General features: G+C 37.6%; 1 protein-coding gene across 1 annotated transcript in view; it reads right to left on the bottom strand.

Moving 5' to 3' along the window:
* Positions 1-15,783, bottom strand: part of Abca12 (ATP binding cassette subfamily A member 12) — a 183,608-nt gene that overhangs the window by 18,405 nt on the left and 149,420 nt on the right. The window contains exons 37-43 of the mRNA XM_045148359.1: positions 14,068-14,195; positions 11,925-12,012; positions 8,755-8,860; positions 3,703-3,757; positions 2,963-3,140; positions 1,321-1,436; positions 204-363 (exon numbers count right to left, since the gene is read on the bottom strand). Of these exons, the coding sequence (XP_045004294.1) occupies positions 204-363; positions 1,321-1,436; positions 2,963-3,140; positions 3,703-3,757; positions 8,755-8,860; positions 11,925-12,012; positions 14,068-14,195 (831 nt within the window). The remainder of the gene's footprint in view (positions 1-203; positions 364-1,320; positions 1,437-2,962; positions 3,141-3,702; positions 3,758-8,754; positions 8,861-11,924; positions 12,013-14,067; positions 14,196-15,783) is intronic.

Below are 15,783 nucleotides of genomic sequence, written 5' to 3'. Positions count from 1 at the left end.
GTAAACACAATAATAACCATTAATATAGATGGAGCTTAAAAAGAAATTTTAAAGGCTGTACTTTCTCCTCTCCTAAATTTAATAAAACCAAATAATATTCTTTTCTATTTAAAGGATGTAGAAAAAAGAAAATCTTTCCACCTTGAACTTGTTAAGCTACTGATACATTCTATGAAGTTTAACAGGCTAATGAAGGACCTTACCGGGTCATTGGGCTTTTCCTTGGACAGAAAGTATACCACCGACAGGGAAACAATGGAATTGATGCCAAAAAACAGGTTGACGCAGACATATGTGATGAAGGCCATTCCTGTTTCATGGAAGAGACCAGCCAGCAAGTACATCCAAGAAAATGTTGCATAGCTGTAGGTTAATGATACTGACAATTAAAATTATGCTTTAATTATTCTATTCTACAAAATACAATAAAAGCTGAAATGAGTTCCCAAGGTAAAAGTAAACATTAGCGACGAGCTGCCAAGCCATCAAGCTCCATCTCACTTTCATTCTTCTTTCTGACCAAAGACACTCAAAGAGTGTGCTGTAAGTGACAAAAATCTCTCTTTTAAGGAACCTTGAATAGTCCCACATCATTTTAGTCTCACTGAGGATGGTGTTGTCCTGTGCAGGTAAAACTTCTTTTGCTCAGAAAAAGGATTGCCATCTGTGTAAATCTTATTTAATGTGGAGGAAAAGTAAAGATATTGTGGTAGGTTAGCTAAGCAAACAGGACCATGTTAGAAGACATGTGGTCTGTTTTGAGCAAATAAGTAATTTAGGAGAAATTAAGTAGATGCTGAGAGTTTCGGTACAGACCACAGTTGCTAACTAAGAGAAACTCATACATTCAAGGTAGAAACAAATGTGATATTGAACATTGATTAGGTTGACCTGAATTACCTTTATTAGCCTAATACAGAAACAAGGTTATGTGTGACTTTAGACATCTTGTAGTAAGAAGAAATACACACTAACATATATACTTATTTATACAAATTGCAAGTTTATATGAACATAAATTCAGATGGATACATAGTTTCTAGCCATTCTAAACCTCCATTTTATGTATATTACAAATATAAATTGGTAAGCATGCCATTGGCATCCAGTGAGTGTTCATTAATACCAACATAAATTTTCAGACGTATGACACTTACAGACCATGACTAGCAAGTATAATGCATTGCTAGTTGTCATTCATGTCACATGAGACTTTCCCCCAGGACAACTTTAAATTAGCTAATGAGACTTGGGTCCTGTTGGGTTCTAGAAGCACTTAAATCTCTTTATTCTTCCTTCATTGCTTAACGAACAGCTTACCCAAACAGCAAAAGTAGCAGAGATACAGCCCCTAGATTGTTTCCACTATAGAAGGCAGGTAACTTGAAAATTGCAATGACACCAATGGAGAAGGAGACCGGGACCAAGTAGAAGACCTGGGAAAGGTAAAACAATGGTTAATATATTGCAACTTCTTTTATATCAATAATCCACCTAATTTAAAACTAACAAGTTATCCTGGGAAAACTTTGAAAGGAATTTTTATTTTCCTATTGTTTGTATCATTCAGCTTATTTTCCATTGATTTTACTTTAGAATTTGTCTTCTACAATATGAGGCCAAACTGGTTTCCATCTATATAGTTATACAAGAAGTCCCTGGCGTTTCTGCCTCTAGGCTTAAGACTTGGGTTCATTCGGTGACAGGGGTTCTGTGAGAAAGATAAGAGAGCCAGGTATCTTGGCATTCGAGTCAGCCCTCACAGTATTGATTTCATTGTGAATGCTGCAGCTCTCTCAGATGGCTGTATTCTAAGGCTGAGTTATCAGTGCGAGCCACTCTGTGAAGAACAGCAGGAACGTAGGTCCCATACATTCTTGAAATCACAGGTATATGAATAAAGAACACAGCATCCTGTTGACTAGTAGAAATACCAAATGCTAAAGCATCTGCAGCAAGATGCACCCCGTGAAAGATGTGGTGAATTAACTGGTAGAGGGGAAGGCAGATGGATATCCTAAGTTGGAATAAATGCTACATATAAAACAGCAGAATCTCACATATAAAGCAGCAGAATCTCAGTATTAAGTAGACTTGCACAGAAGTATGCACTTGAAGCTTTCTTAACATTAAAGCTCCTATCAAGTCCAACGCAGTCATGGTCGGGCTCTTAGATTTGGCTTCTATAACAAACACATTTCAGACCTCACTGGATGCGTTAACAAAATGGATATGGAGCTAATTACTCTCCCACTCTTCAAGCCAATGATCTTGACAACAACTCAGGCAATTTCACCATAATCACAGACAAACGCATACTCGTCTGGGCTCATGGCCAGCACTGGCACGTCTGGAGTCAAGAACGACCAGCGGAACTCTGGGAACATGGCATACAAACGAGAGAGCTATCCCTGAAACGCACCCTTTCTTTCCCCGGCTAATTTTCTCTCGTGTGTCATTCAGCTGGAGCTGCTACCTCAAATTTTCTTGCCATTAGTTGATTAAACTTTTATAAGCTTGATTCTCTGGCACGACTGGGTAATGCTGTTAAGCTGGTATTTTTCCACAGTAGTGGTTCTCAGACTTCACTGTGCTTAAACTCACCTGGGGGCTCTTGTTTAAAAATGCATATTCTCTATACACCATTCCCAAGACATGGATTTAAGAGATCTGGAAAGGATCCCAGGAATCTGCCTACTAAAAAAGTACCCATAGGATTCTGATATATGCCAGAGATGAAGTCAGGCAGGCAAGCAGGTTTTCTTTTCTCCAACCATCAGGTGAATATAAACCAGACTCAAACAGCTTAAAAAAAAAAAAAAAAAAAAAAAAACAAAAAAAAAACCCTTACTGTCCTTACTATCGCGATTTGAGTAATTGGAGCAAGTAACTATTGAATACAAGGCTGCTATCTTCTATTCAACTTGATTCCGTCTTTTTTGCAATGATGAAAGTTACTCACCATGTCATAAATGAAATTGGTCACCCAGTAGCATGTCACACCGATTCCTGAAATGTGCTGCAGCTGCTTGGCCTTGGTCTGATGTTCCCTGACAACATAGGTGACAAAGCTGGCAGTGGTGACGGAATAGCCCATCAGGATGGACAGTGCCACTAAAATGTCGATTAGACTGCTGATTCTACAGTGAGTAACAGAGTGAGGAAAGCAGACATAAGAATTTTAGACCTCTCTTCAGGAAGATTCATGACTAAAACCACCAATATAACAGTACACAACTTGGCTGTGACACAAATAAGGCTTCCAGTAGGGCCACTAGAGAATATCTTCGACATGACTCCACCGTGACCCTGGAATAAATGTAGCACGAGTGTGTCTGAATTGGCTGGGGATAGTTGATAGAAAAAAACCCTCAGTCTCCAAGGGTTACAGAGACTATGTAAGGAATAGATACATCTTGAGCAAAGAAACAGCACTTAAATGCTATGCAGAGAAGTTAAAATGATGAAGTACTAAGAACATGACTCTTAAAAGCGGCAGACTCAGGGAATCTGCCATCAACAATCTCTACTTGGCAGCCCTACCCTGCGCCCTTTCAGAAACTTATCCCAGTCAGTGACTTAGACTTCAGCCCTCTGGGCTGACGTTCATTCATATACAACTGTGATTCCCAATTATAGCACTTAACACAGAAGCTCTGCTATGCCAAGGAGAAAGCAGTCATGCCAGGGAGATCTGCTTACGTGGCTTGTTCCTGGTCTTGCACGCCGGGGTAAGGATGGCTATACATGATGATCCCTGGATGGAGAGACAGTTCCTCTGTTAGTAGGCATTAGGTTCAACACAATCACCATTTTTTAGATGAATAATATGCCATACTTCCTTGTGCTATAAACTAAAGAATTTTAAGGATTCTCTTTGAAGGGGGAAAATGTTTTCCTTTAATCCCACTAATGCTATGTGATTGGTAGCACTCTCATTCAATAAAAAAAAGGAAAGGAGAGGGGGACTTAATAGGATGCTATTGTAACTATGTAAGTAGAAAACAGATTAATTGGGGTGAAAAGGCCCAAGTGAGGTCAGGGGAAGAGATTGAATAAAAGAAAGGTAGGGGAGAGCTAATCAAAATCTAAGAGGATATAAATAAATCATGGAAATCTACTTTTTTGGACAATGGAACGCTCAGGATCCATAGATTGTTACTAGAAAATGTTTGGTGCCAGGTATGGGATACCTTCCAGTGAGTTGTTGGCCAGGGAGGTCCCTGATGCCCCCAAAGCATTACAGGCCATTGCCAAGGCCCTTGGTTTCCCACCAGGGATAGTAAAACCCTACTGCTGAAGAATCCATATACTTGGGCTGCAAGGCCACTGAGAAATCCTGCTGGAGCTGAGCAGATAACCTCCTCCATGTAGAAAAGCTGACAGAAATCTGGGAAAAGCCATGCTACATGCAGTTCAATGAGAGGGAGAGGAATCACCAGTGAAGATATTCAAAATTGGACACTGCAAGCCTTATATCTGACCAGCCAGGCCAAATGAGCCAATGGGTGCAATAGTGGCATATCTGTCATGGGGGAAACCAACTTCCTTCTAATTTGACTGGAGGCCCACTCCATGGGAGGGAATATATTCCTGAGACTGAAAACCTATAATGGGGTAGTCATGAGCCCTATGGGTGTAATGTCTTCAGCTGTCTGGGCTAATGGTATATACTATGCTCATCAAACTTCCCAATAAGCACTTCTCTTAATGTTCATACTCATATATTAATGCTACTCTCACTTTTGGTTAGAGAACCTTCTCTTTTCACATGGCAGTGGCCTTGGGATGACTCAGAAGGCATCATGTGCTGAGAAGAAATGACACAAGAGTGCTCAGCACTGCAACATATCAATCACACTTTCTAAGGCTCAGGGTCCATTGTAAAAGGGGTGGCAAAAAGAATGTAAGAGACAAAGGAAGGATAGGACTCCTTACAACACACTCCTCCAGACACAAAATGGCCTGGATATCCATGACCTCACAGTGCCTGACACTACCTATATAAGACCATCATAATAGGAGGAAAAGATGATGACATCAAAATAAAAGAAAGTCTGATTGAGAGGGGGAAGGGATATGATAGGGAGTGGAGTTTCAAAGGGGAAAGTGGGGGGAGGGAGAGAATTAACATGGGATATTGTTTACAATCATGGAAGATGTCAATAAAAATAAATTAATTAAAAGAAAATTAAACATTTTCATACTATTTTGGAACCTCTGGAAGGGTACCATAATTTACATTTCCTATATAGCATACATCCCCCTTTATTACACTTAAGCAGTTATTTTCCACATTTTTCTCTCAACCATTTGTTTTTACTTCTTTTGAACTTCAGAGATGTGTTACATGTAAGTAAGCAATTCAAGAGCACAATTATATGAGAACTGCATGAGGAACAGACACCATCCTACCCTCTTCCTGCTCTGTGGTGGTAAAACATTGCAGCCAGCTCCTTCTCCCTGACTACTTCTGAGATGCCCATTATTCTATATCTCCTCAGGCACTAGACTTAGGAGCATCTGTCATGCATTCCCATTAAGGCCCAAGAAGATCCAGAGATGAACTGGCTCCACATAAGTCATCATCTAATCTAGGATAGCTCCAGGCAAGCACCTTGACCACTGAGCAATCTCTCTAGCACCTTAGGATAGCTCCAAATTATCAGGATTGGTCAATGGTGGTTATACTTTCTGTGGTAAAATCCAGGCCCTTTTCTCCTCACCCTTAGAAGATCTTGGTTAGTCAAGTCCAAAGTGGACCAGCAAGTTTCCCAAAGACTCTAATGTGAAGACAAAGTCTGCACTGTCGGAGTAATGTGGAAACTAATGATAAGGGATGAGAGTGGGGATCTGCTGCTAAGGAGTCAGAGATGGAATGTGAACATGCTCATTTACTGCTTAAGTCATACATGCTCATTCTACCAGAATAATTCTAGAGGGTTATTTTTTACATTAATTTAAGTGTATAGCTTTTTAAAAGAAGAATATGACATTTTGAGGTTGAGTTCTACAACAACAGCATGTTGAAGAAAAATATAAATATAAATGTAAATAAAGCAAAACAAAAATTGACTTATGATTTTAATCACATCATTGGAGAATTTACTTAATTATTGTGAAAATCAATAGACTAATTTCATTGAGGTTCTAGTTTCCTTGGGGTCTATTTAAGACGTGTTCAATTGTAGTATAGGTTGAAAAAGCTTGTCTTTCATCTCTTCTTTGCATTTCAGAATCAGAAAAACTTTATTTTACTAGAGGCATCTTTGTACATCCATTTTTGTTCACTACATAAAATCTTATGGTACCAGTTGCTTTCACATGTATTATTTAGTTGAAAAATCAAGTAATATATTAGGTTCTATAGGATCCATATAATGTCTTAAGTTCAGTGATTGATTAATGCATATTAATTAAATCAAGTGAAATATTAAAATTTCAATTACAATCTTCCCAACATATACAATATATCAAAAGAAGATATTTTTGGGTCTCTACATATGAAAAACTCAAAGTAGAGGCTTCCCATTGATGCTGATGAAACAAGGGGAAGACTAAGCCCTGGAATGGAAGGGGGCCATGGTTGGGTGTTTTTGAAGAAAGAAGTTAGTTGTATAACATCTATTAGAGACACACATAAGAAACAGTATTCTTCGGAAAGAAAACAGAATTTTCATGTGAAATTAACCACTAGAGGGAACCACATGAATATCATAGATATTGACATTGCAAAGAAAAGCTAATTAAAATATTTTATTAGCAGGTAAAAATAGAGAGAAAATAAAGATTATAGCTAAAAAAAAAAAAACTCCAGTGCATTCAGAAATTAACAAATATGCCTTCAAGTAGTGGGGAGTTAGGTAAAGAAGGTGGGAAAATAATGGAGTTGACTTTTAAAGACATGTGGACACCACTCATGCATCATGAAACAATCCCAGTTTCTTAAGGTGACATATATTTCTACTTTGAAAGAAATCAAATGCCCCTCAAAGAGAATTAAAGCTATCATTTTCACAAGTTTGAATAAGAAAAGTAAGGAATAGAAGACAACCCACTCCTTAATTTCCAACTAAACTTTATTTTAAATCAAGAAATGAATTTCAGCCAGGCGTGGTGGTGTATGCTTTTAATCCCAGCATTTGGGAGGCAGAGGTAGGAGGATCACTGTGAGTTCGAGGCCACCCTGACACTCCATAGTGAATTCCAGGTCAGCCTGGGCTAGAGTGAGACCCTACCTCAGAAAACCAAAAAAAAGAAAAAGAAAAAAAAAAAGAAAAGAAAAGAAAGGAATTTCATTTTAGGGTCAATAAAAATTTCATGTTTTAGAATTGTTGCCCTTTATACTCTGTAACTTAATATGCAATGGTAAGGAGCTACAACAAGCCACTTAGAGTTCAGAGTAGTTTCCAATGCCTGCATCTAATCACTGCACATTATTTGTAAAGAAAACTAGAATTCCGGTCTTAAAATATGGTGCCCCTTCCTGGTTCTCTGTACCTTTGCTCCCTCTCTCCCTAGTCATTTTTGCAGTTGCTATATTTCCATTATCTGTCACAACAATATGTCTTTTGCTCTGAATAAACCATCCCAGAGAATGTCAGATTTTCAACTGTATTTCAATCCAACTTACACTCACAGGCCTTTAGTCAGCATTTCCTTTAATTTACCACTTTTGACTATGCCCTTTATTGATGTGCTAGACCCAAGGACTATCAATCTTGTTATTTTCTTTATAGTTCTTCCTGCTAGGAAAATACCAAAGCAGTTGGGTAAAGAATACTCTTTCCTTTCAAATAAAGACTTCCAAAGATTCTGTTGCTGGGATGAGAATTTGATGCAATTACCAGCACATCAGCAGACACATCTATACCCAATGGTGGGGTACAGTTGAAACAAAAAGTGCTGGCATTTGTAAAATATAGCTTGTATCCTTTTCCCTTCCTAATAGTCTATTTAATTGGTTCAGTCTTGGCCAGCAAACATATTACTTCATTTTTATCCATCCTTACTATTTTTTAGGACCATATGGAAAAATAATTTGAGCAAGACTCGAGGATATTAAATGGTCTGATGGACAGTAATTGAATTAGAAAAAATAAATCAATTCCCTTTAAATCCCAGCCCTATTTAAAAAATGATGTGGAAGCCTTTTGGGAAACCCAGTTGTGTATGAATAAATAGTTTAGAGCACTGGGAAAAGAAACAGGCAGGAGTCAGATAGCCTTGAGTTCAAATCCCACTCCTGGACCTCAGCACAATTAATAGTAGTTATTGATATAATACACACTCTGAAAGGTGCTAGAAGGACCAACAATATTTTTCACAAAACATGTGTCATATGATCAATACACAATAAATGGTAGCACTTTGGGTCAGGTGTGGAGCTTTTTAAGTTTAAATGTTTTTTGTTAATATTTTATATTTGTGAACAATATTTATAAGCAGTGATCAATAAAAACTGTTTTTTTTGTTTGTTTTTTTGAGGTAAGGTCTTGCTCTAGCTCAGACTGACCTAGAATTCACTCTATAGTCTCAGGGTAGCATGGAACTCATTGTGATCCTCCTACCTCAGCCTCCCAAACAAATTACCCTGAAGCTGAAGGTTCTCCAGAATGTTCCATCTGGCAGGAGTTACTACGTCCAAGTTCTGTTTAAAGAGTGGCGACATAGATACCATAAAACAGCCTCCATGTGCATGTTTAGATGGAGAGGAGCAGGAAAAGTTGCAGCTCAAGATATCAGCGGTCTTACCATGCCGGGCAGCATCGTGTTTTGACATGTTAACTCGCAGAAGGAAATTGTTCAGGCTGTTGAGGTAAGCTGGAAGGGAGTGATAGCCTTCCGGATCATACCACACCTATTAAGTTCCAAAAGAAGACAAGATCTGGTTGTAATCAAATAAATTTGGCTCTCTTAAGTAAGAACATCAATTTCACAATGGCTTGTTTCATCTTGGAAGATAATTAACTATCTCCTGCAGTGTCAATCACAGACCCATATATTTCCAAACTATAGATGAGCACAGCTCGAGAGGCCAGTAATTCTGTGCAATAGAATTGAGTGATTACTTGCTCAAGATCTTTTCCATAAGCAAAGCTTGAAGTGAACTAGAGAAATCACTATTACTTCCATCTCTGTGGCAAATCCATGGTTACTCTGACACTAGAATTAAGATGTTCTGACTCTCAGCTGTGGCAATCAAAGCAATGGCATATAGGCCAGAGTTTTTTAAAAAAATGAAAAAATATATGTAAACACGAGGTCCTTAGCAGCAAGACTGATGGCCTTGAAGCCACCCACTAACTTTCTCTTCCTATTTATAACCTACAAGATGTATTATGAAATATTCCACATCAGAAACAGATGGTTTAAAAAATCCTCAGAGTTCATAATTCAAAATTGCAAATCTGATTTAGAGAGATCATATTTCACATTAGAAACTCCCTTGTTATACAAGAATGTTTACTCTTTATGAAGAGAGAAAAAAGAACATTGAAATGCTTGGGGTTACTGTTTTCTACATAGTCTTATGAAAATCTTCTAAAATAGGCCCAGTGACATCTATCTCACAGGGATGCTATGAGGATGAAATGAAGTAGTTTGTATAAAGTAAAAGGTATTTGGCTTATAATAGTCACCATATGAATACTGGTTCCTCTACTTTTTTGATTTCTTTCATGACTCAGTCATTGTTCAATAGTGTGTTGTTCAATCACCAGGAATTTGTGCATTTTATGTTATATCTCTTGTTGTTGAGTTCTAACTTTATTGTACTGTTGTCAGATATAATATAGGGAGATATGCCAATTTTTCTGTTGGTCACAGAGGCCCATGAGGCCCCTAAAACAACGCAGGCCATTGCCAAAGCACTTGGTTACCCACTAGAACTAAATGTTAAGACCTCATTATTGAACACATCACAGACTTCAGTTGCAGGACATTGAGAGATCTGGAACTGAAATAGAAGCTAGCCTCCTGTTAGTTAGCTCTCATAGTGCTGGAAAGTGCTGCGTGAACTTCTGGGGGTTAAAAGTCACCAAATGTATGAATAAGAAGTGGATCCTGGAAGCTGCAAAGTCAACCAGTGAGGCAAGATGTACATACCAGTACAACACTGGCACACAGGCTATGGGGGTAATAAACTGCTCTCTGATTGTATATGAGGCCTGCCTAGTGGGAGGGAATTCATACCTGGTACTGAGGACCAAATCAGAAGCCTATGGCTAAAAATACTATAAACCCTAGAGGGAAGCTTCCAATGTTCTAGAGCTAATAGGAGAAGTTATGCTCATCAGAAAGTCTTCTAAATGTCTATGCTTATTCACATTGATCTATGATTCTCTAACTCTTGGTTAGAGACTCTGCTTTTTATAGATGTTGCTCAATACCAAGGAGAACCATGACCTGTCACAATGACAAGTAAAGAAAGCCAACTGCCTAGCACAAGAAAAGTCATCTCTACCACATCTGCCAAGGCCCTGGGAGCATTACAGAGGAACTGGCGGATAATATAGGAAGGCTGCTGTCACTACTAGCCTGAGAACTTCCTTCTGGGAGATGGCAGAAGAGATTGAGGAGACTAATAATTCATCAAAGGAGAGAACTAGAAGGTACTGAGAGCTCAACACTAAAAGAAATTGATAACATGCCATCCAAGGCTCAGGGAACCTTGTGGAAGAGGGGCCAGAAAGAATTTAAAAGCCATAGGGTAGAAACATGTACTCTTGAGGCATTGTCCTCTCCCAACCCCATGGGCTGATTGATGCATTTATGACCCAACAGTGATTACCAATAACCCCACTGAGGGGGTTACTCAGGGAAATTGGAATGGGGAAGAGAGAACATAAAAGTACAACCCATGGGAATGTGTCTAATATTCACTTATTAAAGATTTCAATAAAAATAATTCAAGTGTAGAAATAATACTGAATGATTACAAAGCTTATGATTAGTGAATGAAATTACTACAATGTCCAAACAATCTTTTTCCCCCTTCTTTAAAATGATTTATCATGGGCTGGGCTGAAGAAATGGCTCAGCAGTTAAAGCTGCTTGCTTGCAAAGCCTGACAGCCTGAGTTACATTCCCCAGTGCCCATATAAAGCCAGATGCACAAAATAGTGCATGAATCTGGAGTTCATTTGCATTGGAAAGAGGTCTTGGTACACCCATTCTCTGTCTGTCTGTCTGTCTATCTATCTCTGTTTGTCTCTCCTTGCAAATAAATAAAATATTTTAAAAATTGATTGTTATTTGTTTAAAAAAATCTAGAATAAAACAAAAACCAACAAGATTATTTTATCTCATTAGTTTTAGTGATGATTCCAGGCTCAATAAGAAGCAAGGCTAAACACCCATGTTACCATTTTTTGAAAAGCTATGGCATATACTAAAGAAAAGCTCATGAAATATTAAAAGTAGAATGAAAGAAAATCTCATAAAGGCACACACTCATTGATTCATCAAATAGACTGAAAAAAATTACACAACACTGGACCTCTTCCAGGCACTCTGTATCCTTCCAAATCACGTGGCGAAACTGCCTACTCTCAATGTTTGTAGAAAGGCAACCAAAGCCTACAGCTCACTCTTTGATTCATTTTCTATTGCCTATTAGTAATGCACTGGAGATTTAACCATCATGCTATACAGAGCTGAGCACTTTGATTCCATTGAAGGAATATGAAATCATTTCTTTGTTCTGTTGCACACCAGTATTTGGAACTATGTTTCTGGTTACTATGAGAGACACCACTGTGTATAGTTTTCTACATGTACCCTGGTTATTTTGTACATATACTAAGTCAGAATCACACACTGTGGTATACTAACACATAACTGATTTTACTCATATCTTGTGTCTATCACATGGAAATAAATATATCATTTGTATGACTTCCCAGGAAAAGGCCCCAATTTACCTTAGCAAGTGTTCTATTGGCAGGAACTGCTGTTATATCAAAACGAAGGTCATTAGTCAAATGCAGCCCAAAACTCCAACCTCCATATCTATATAGAGTAATAAAATTCATATTTGTTTTACTGAATAAAATCTTTATAAGTTGATCTAAAATACTTAAGTAGAAGCTTATTTTTTCCTTTACATTAGGCACATATCTACACTGTAAAATAAATATGACCTGACAAATATTTTACATTTTATTGATCCTTTTAGTCTCAAGTTATATTATAAGTAAAGGCAAACCAAGGCATTATCTGGGCATGATGTCTGATGCATATAATCCCAGCACTCAGAAAACTAAGGCAGGTGGAGTTCCATGAGTTTGAGACCAGCCAGAACTACAATGTAAGGTCCTGTCTAAAAATAAAAATAAATATATTAAACAGTTTTATATTTGTGGTAGCTGTTCTGAAAATGACATATAATCTCACTATTTCTTCCATTTTAACTGAACCATGCAATCTTAACATTTTAGTGCTTAAATATTCTTCTGAAAGCCAGGCATGGAGGTACATGACTTTAATCCCAACATTTGGGAGGCAGAGGTAGGAGGACCACTGTGAGTTTGAGGCCACCCTGAGACTACATAGTGAATTCCAGGTCAGCCTGGACTACAGTGAGACCCTACCTTAAAAAAAAACCAAAAAAAAAAAAAAAAACAAAGTTGAATTTTATAACCAAGTAGTAATTTTGAGATTAATTTAGATGCCCACAAAATTACAGTTAGTTTAGATATTGGTTCACTGTGATTCACACTAGAATAATCTTATGACCTTCATCATCATGGTGAGCCATAGTTTTTGACATGAAAATGGCATCTACAATCCACTGATGGAACTTTATTATAAACAGTTTGTTACAACAAACACATTTTATTGACAATACAATCATTTCATTATAAAATATGCAAGAATATAAAACATTGTACTATTTATTTCTAGCAAAATACATGTCCATTGAAAAATTATTATTTTTTTAAAAAAATGTTTTATTTCCTTTTATGTCCTTAGAAAGAGAAAGGTGCAGAAAGCAGAGAGAGAAAATGGGTATACAGGGCTCTCCACCCACTGCAGACACATGTGCCACCTTGTGCATCAAGGCTTACGTGGGTCCTAGGAAATCTGGCTCCTTAAGCTTCGCTGGCAAACGTCTTAATTGCTAAGCCATCTCACCAGCCTCCAAAATGTTTATTTATATATCTGTGACCAAAAATTTCTAGAAGGCTACTTATCAAAATTTCAATAGTGATTCATTCTCTCTAGGGGAGAAAATAATAGATTTTTCTTCCTTTGCTTATGTGTAGCTTTAAAATATTTCATAGCAACTGTTGACCACTTGTGTATACATAGAAGGGGAAAAGGAAGATGTGGAGGACAGGAGAGAATGACTGTGAAAGCAAAGCTGTTCACAGCCTTTACATGTCTGTGAATGCACAGATGGCCGAGACACCTGCCCTCACCACACACAGGAGTATTGGGTCCACTCATGGACATGCTCTAAATTCTGAGATCCTGTTAGTTCAACTCAGTCCAATTGTCATAAAAACTCATGCTTTGAAACCGCAAATAATGTTACTCCAGTTAATAATCCCTCCTTGCTTCAAGAAAAAGTATAAATTAAAATACATTTTAAGATTTAAAAAAAAAAGATTCTAATTTGCTCATATGAATCTGATATTTGTCCTTACTTAAATTTCCATATATAAAGCTGTTTATACAAAACAAAATAGTTAATAAAATAAATATTAAAAAGTTATGACTGTTTTCTCTACTGTTTCGCATTTAAAAGTCAGTTACCGTGAAAATTAGAAGGCATACAACGGGCTCCTCCAGACACAAAATGGCCTGGATACCCATGACCTCACAGTGCCTGACACTACCTACACAAGACCATCATAATAGGAGGAAAAGATAATGACATCAAAATAAGAGACTGATTGAGAGGGGGAGGGGATATGATGGAGAGTGGAGTTTCAAAGGGGAAAGTGGGGGGAGGGAGTCATTATCATGGGATGGGATATTGTTTACAATCATGGAAGTTGTTAATAAAAAAGTGGGGGAAGAAAATTAGAAGGCAATTATATAGGTTCTAGAGTATTTTACCTTTTTTGAACAAAACGATTTGCAGTTGATATAAGATAATTTTCAATGTGGTGTCCACTGAGGTTATAAATTACTTGAGAAGAGTAAGTTCTTCTATGAGGTGGAGAATAGTTAAATTTAGGACATTCCTACAAAAAAATTAAAAAAGAAAAATTTAAAAGAAAGTTCTTCCTACCCATACTTTGTAACTTAATTAGGTAATGTCAAAAAGTTAGGCAACTGCTGAAGTATGATAGAAATGCCCCTTGGCTCTCAAGAACTTTGAAAGGGTTCAACATTCCTATTGCTAAGAAAAGTTATTTATGCAGAACAAGTATGTGTGTTTGGGTCTCACTCAAAGCCAAGTCAATGCATGCGTAATCTTTTCCTCACTGCACCAACCAGGAAGTAGTTTTAGGTGAAAAACATTAACCATATAGATATCTCAAAGATCCCCTTAACAATTTACAGGGAATGAAAGAAAAAACATGAGTCCCAAATCAAAAGATAACTCACCAGGTATGCCTTGTCAGAGAGTGACAGCAGAGCATACCAAGTTCCCAGCACATTACTTTTAGCACACTATCCAAGCAGTAAGAAGTTAAATATATTAGGTTATGTATATATTTTATATAGTAAATAAATTTTACTTATGATATGTAAGTAAACTATATTATACAGTATATAAATATATATATTTACTTGTATACTATATACAAGTAAAATACGTATGATAATTAAAATATAAACTTATAAATATGAACTCTTATGGTAATTTTGGGTTTACAGAGATAATACAGAGACGTATTATATACTCTTGGGGCACCATCCCCCATTGTGGATACCTAATGTTAACATGTATATTTGTTTAGCACTTTCTTTTTTTTTTTAAATTTTTTATTTATTTATTTGAGAGTGACAGACACAGAGAGAAAGACAGATAGAGGGAGAGAGAGAGAATGAGCGCGCCAGGGCTTCCAGCCTCTGCAAACGAACTCCAGACGCGTGTGCCCCCTTGTGCATCTGGCTAACGTGGGACCTGGGGAACCGAGCCTCGAACCGGGGTCCTTAGGCTTCACAGGCAAGTGCTTAACCGCTAAGCCATCTCTCCAGCCCTGATTAGCACTTTCACTTATTAATTTATTTATTATTTATTTTGTTTATGAGACTCTGTCTGTTGATGGCCTTAAACCCCTGATCATCTTGCCTTTATTTCTCCAGTGCAAGGATGCAGGTGTGCACTCCTACACCTGTCTTTACAGCTTACATTTAAAGCACTTGTTTTCATGCTCATAGCTTTCTGTATTTCGTGGAAACTTATTTCTTATTTGACTTCCCAAGTTTCACCGGCAGGATATTTAGTCTGGAGAGAGTCTAGCACTCCCCAGGTTTTCTTTTTGTCACTCACACTGCATACCAGAGCCGGAGGCTAACACCACATGTGCACTACATAAAACTGTGTGTTGCTCTAGAATGTCAATGCTGGATTTCACAGAACATCAAGTTGCACCAGCTTAAAGATCAAATTTCCAACTGGTGTTGCTTTCTCAAATAATTAGAGGAAAATACCTTCATGTACACAGTGCGATTTTAAAGCTTGGCTTTCCATTAAATTCTATTCTATTACAAGGACACTGCTTGATGAATTCTGATAAACTGAACACAACCATGCAACTGCAAGCAAGGCATGAGGTAGAACCTTATCATTTCAAAGGCTCCTCATCACCTTCCCCTCAA

The sequence above is a fragment of the Jaculus jaculus genome, chromosome 4, assembly GCF_020740685.1.
Source record: "Jaculus jaculus isolate mJacJac1 chromosome 4, mJacJac1.mat.Y.cur, whole genome shotgun sequence".
NCBI lineage: Eukaryota > Metazoa > Chordata > Mammalia > Rodentia > Dipodidae > Jaculus > Jaculus jaculus.
The sequence above is the reverse complement of the archived record's forward strand: the minus strand, read 5'-3'. Positions and strand labels throughout refer to the sequence as shown.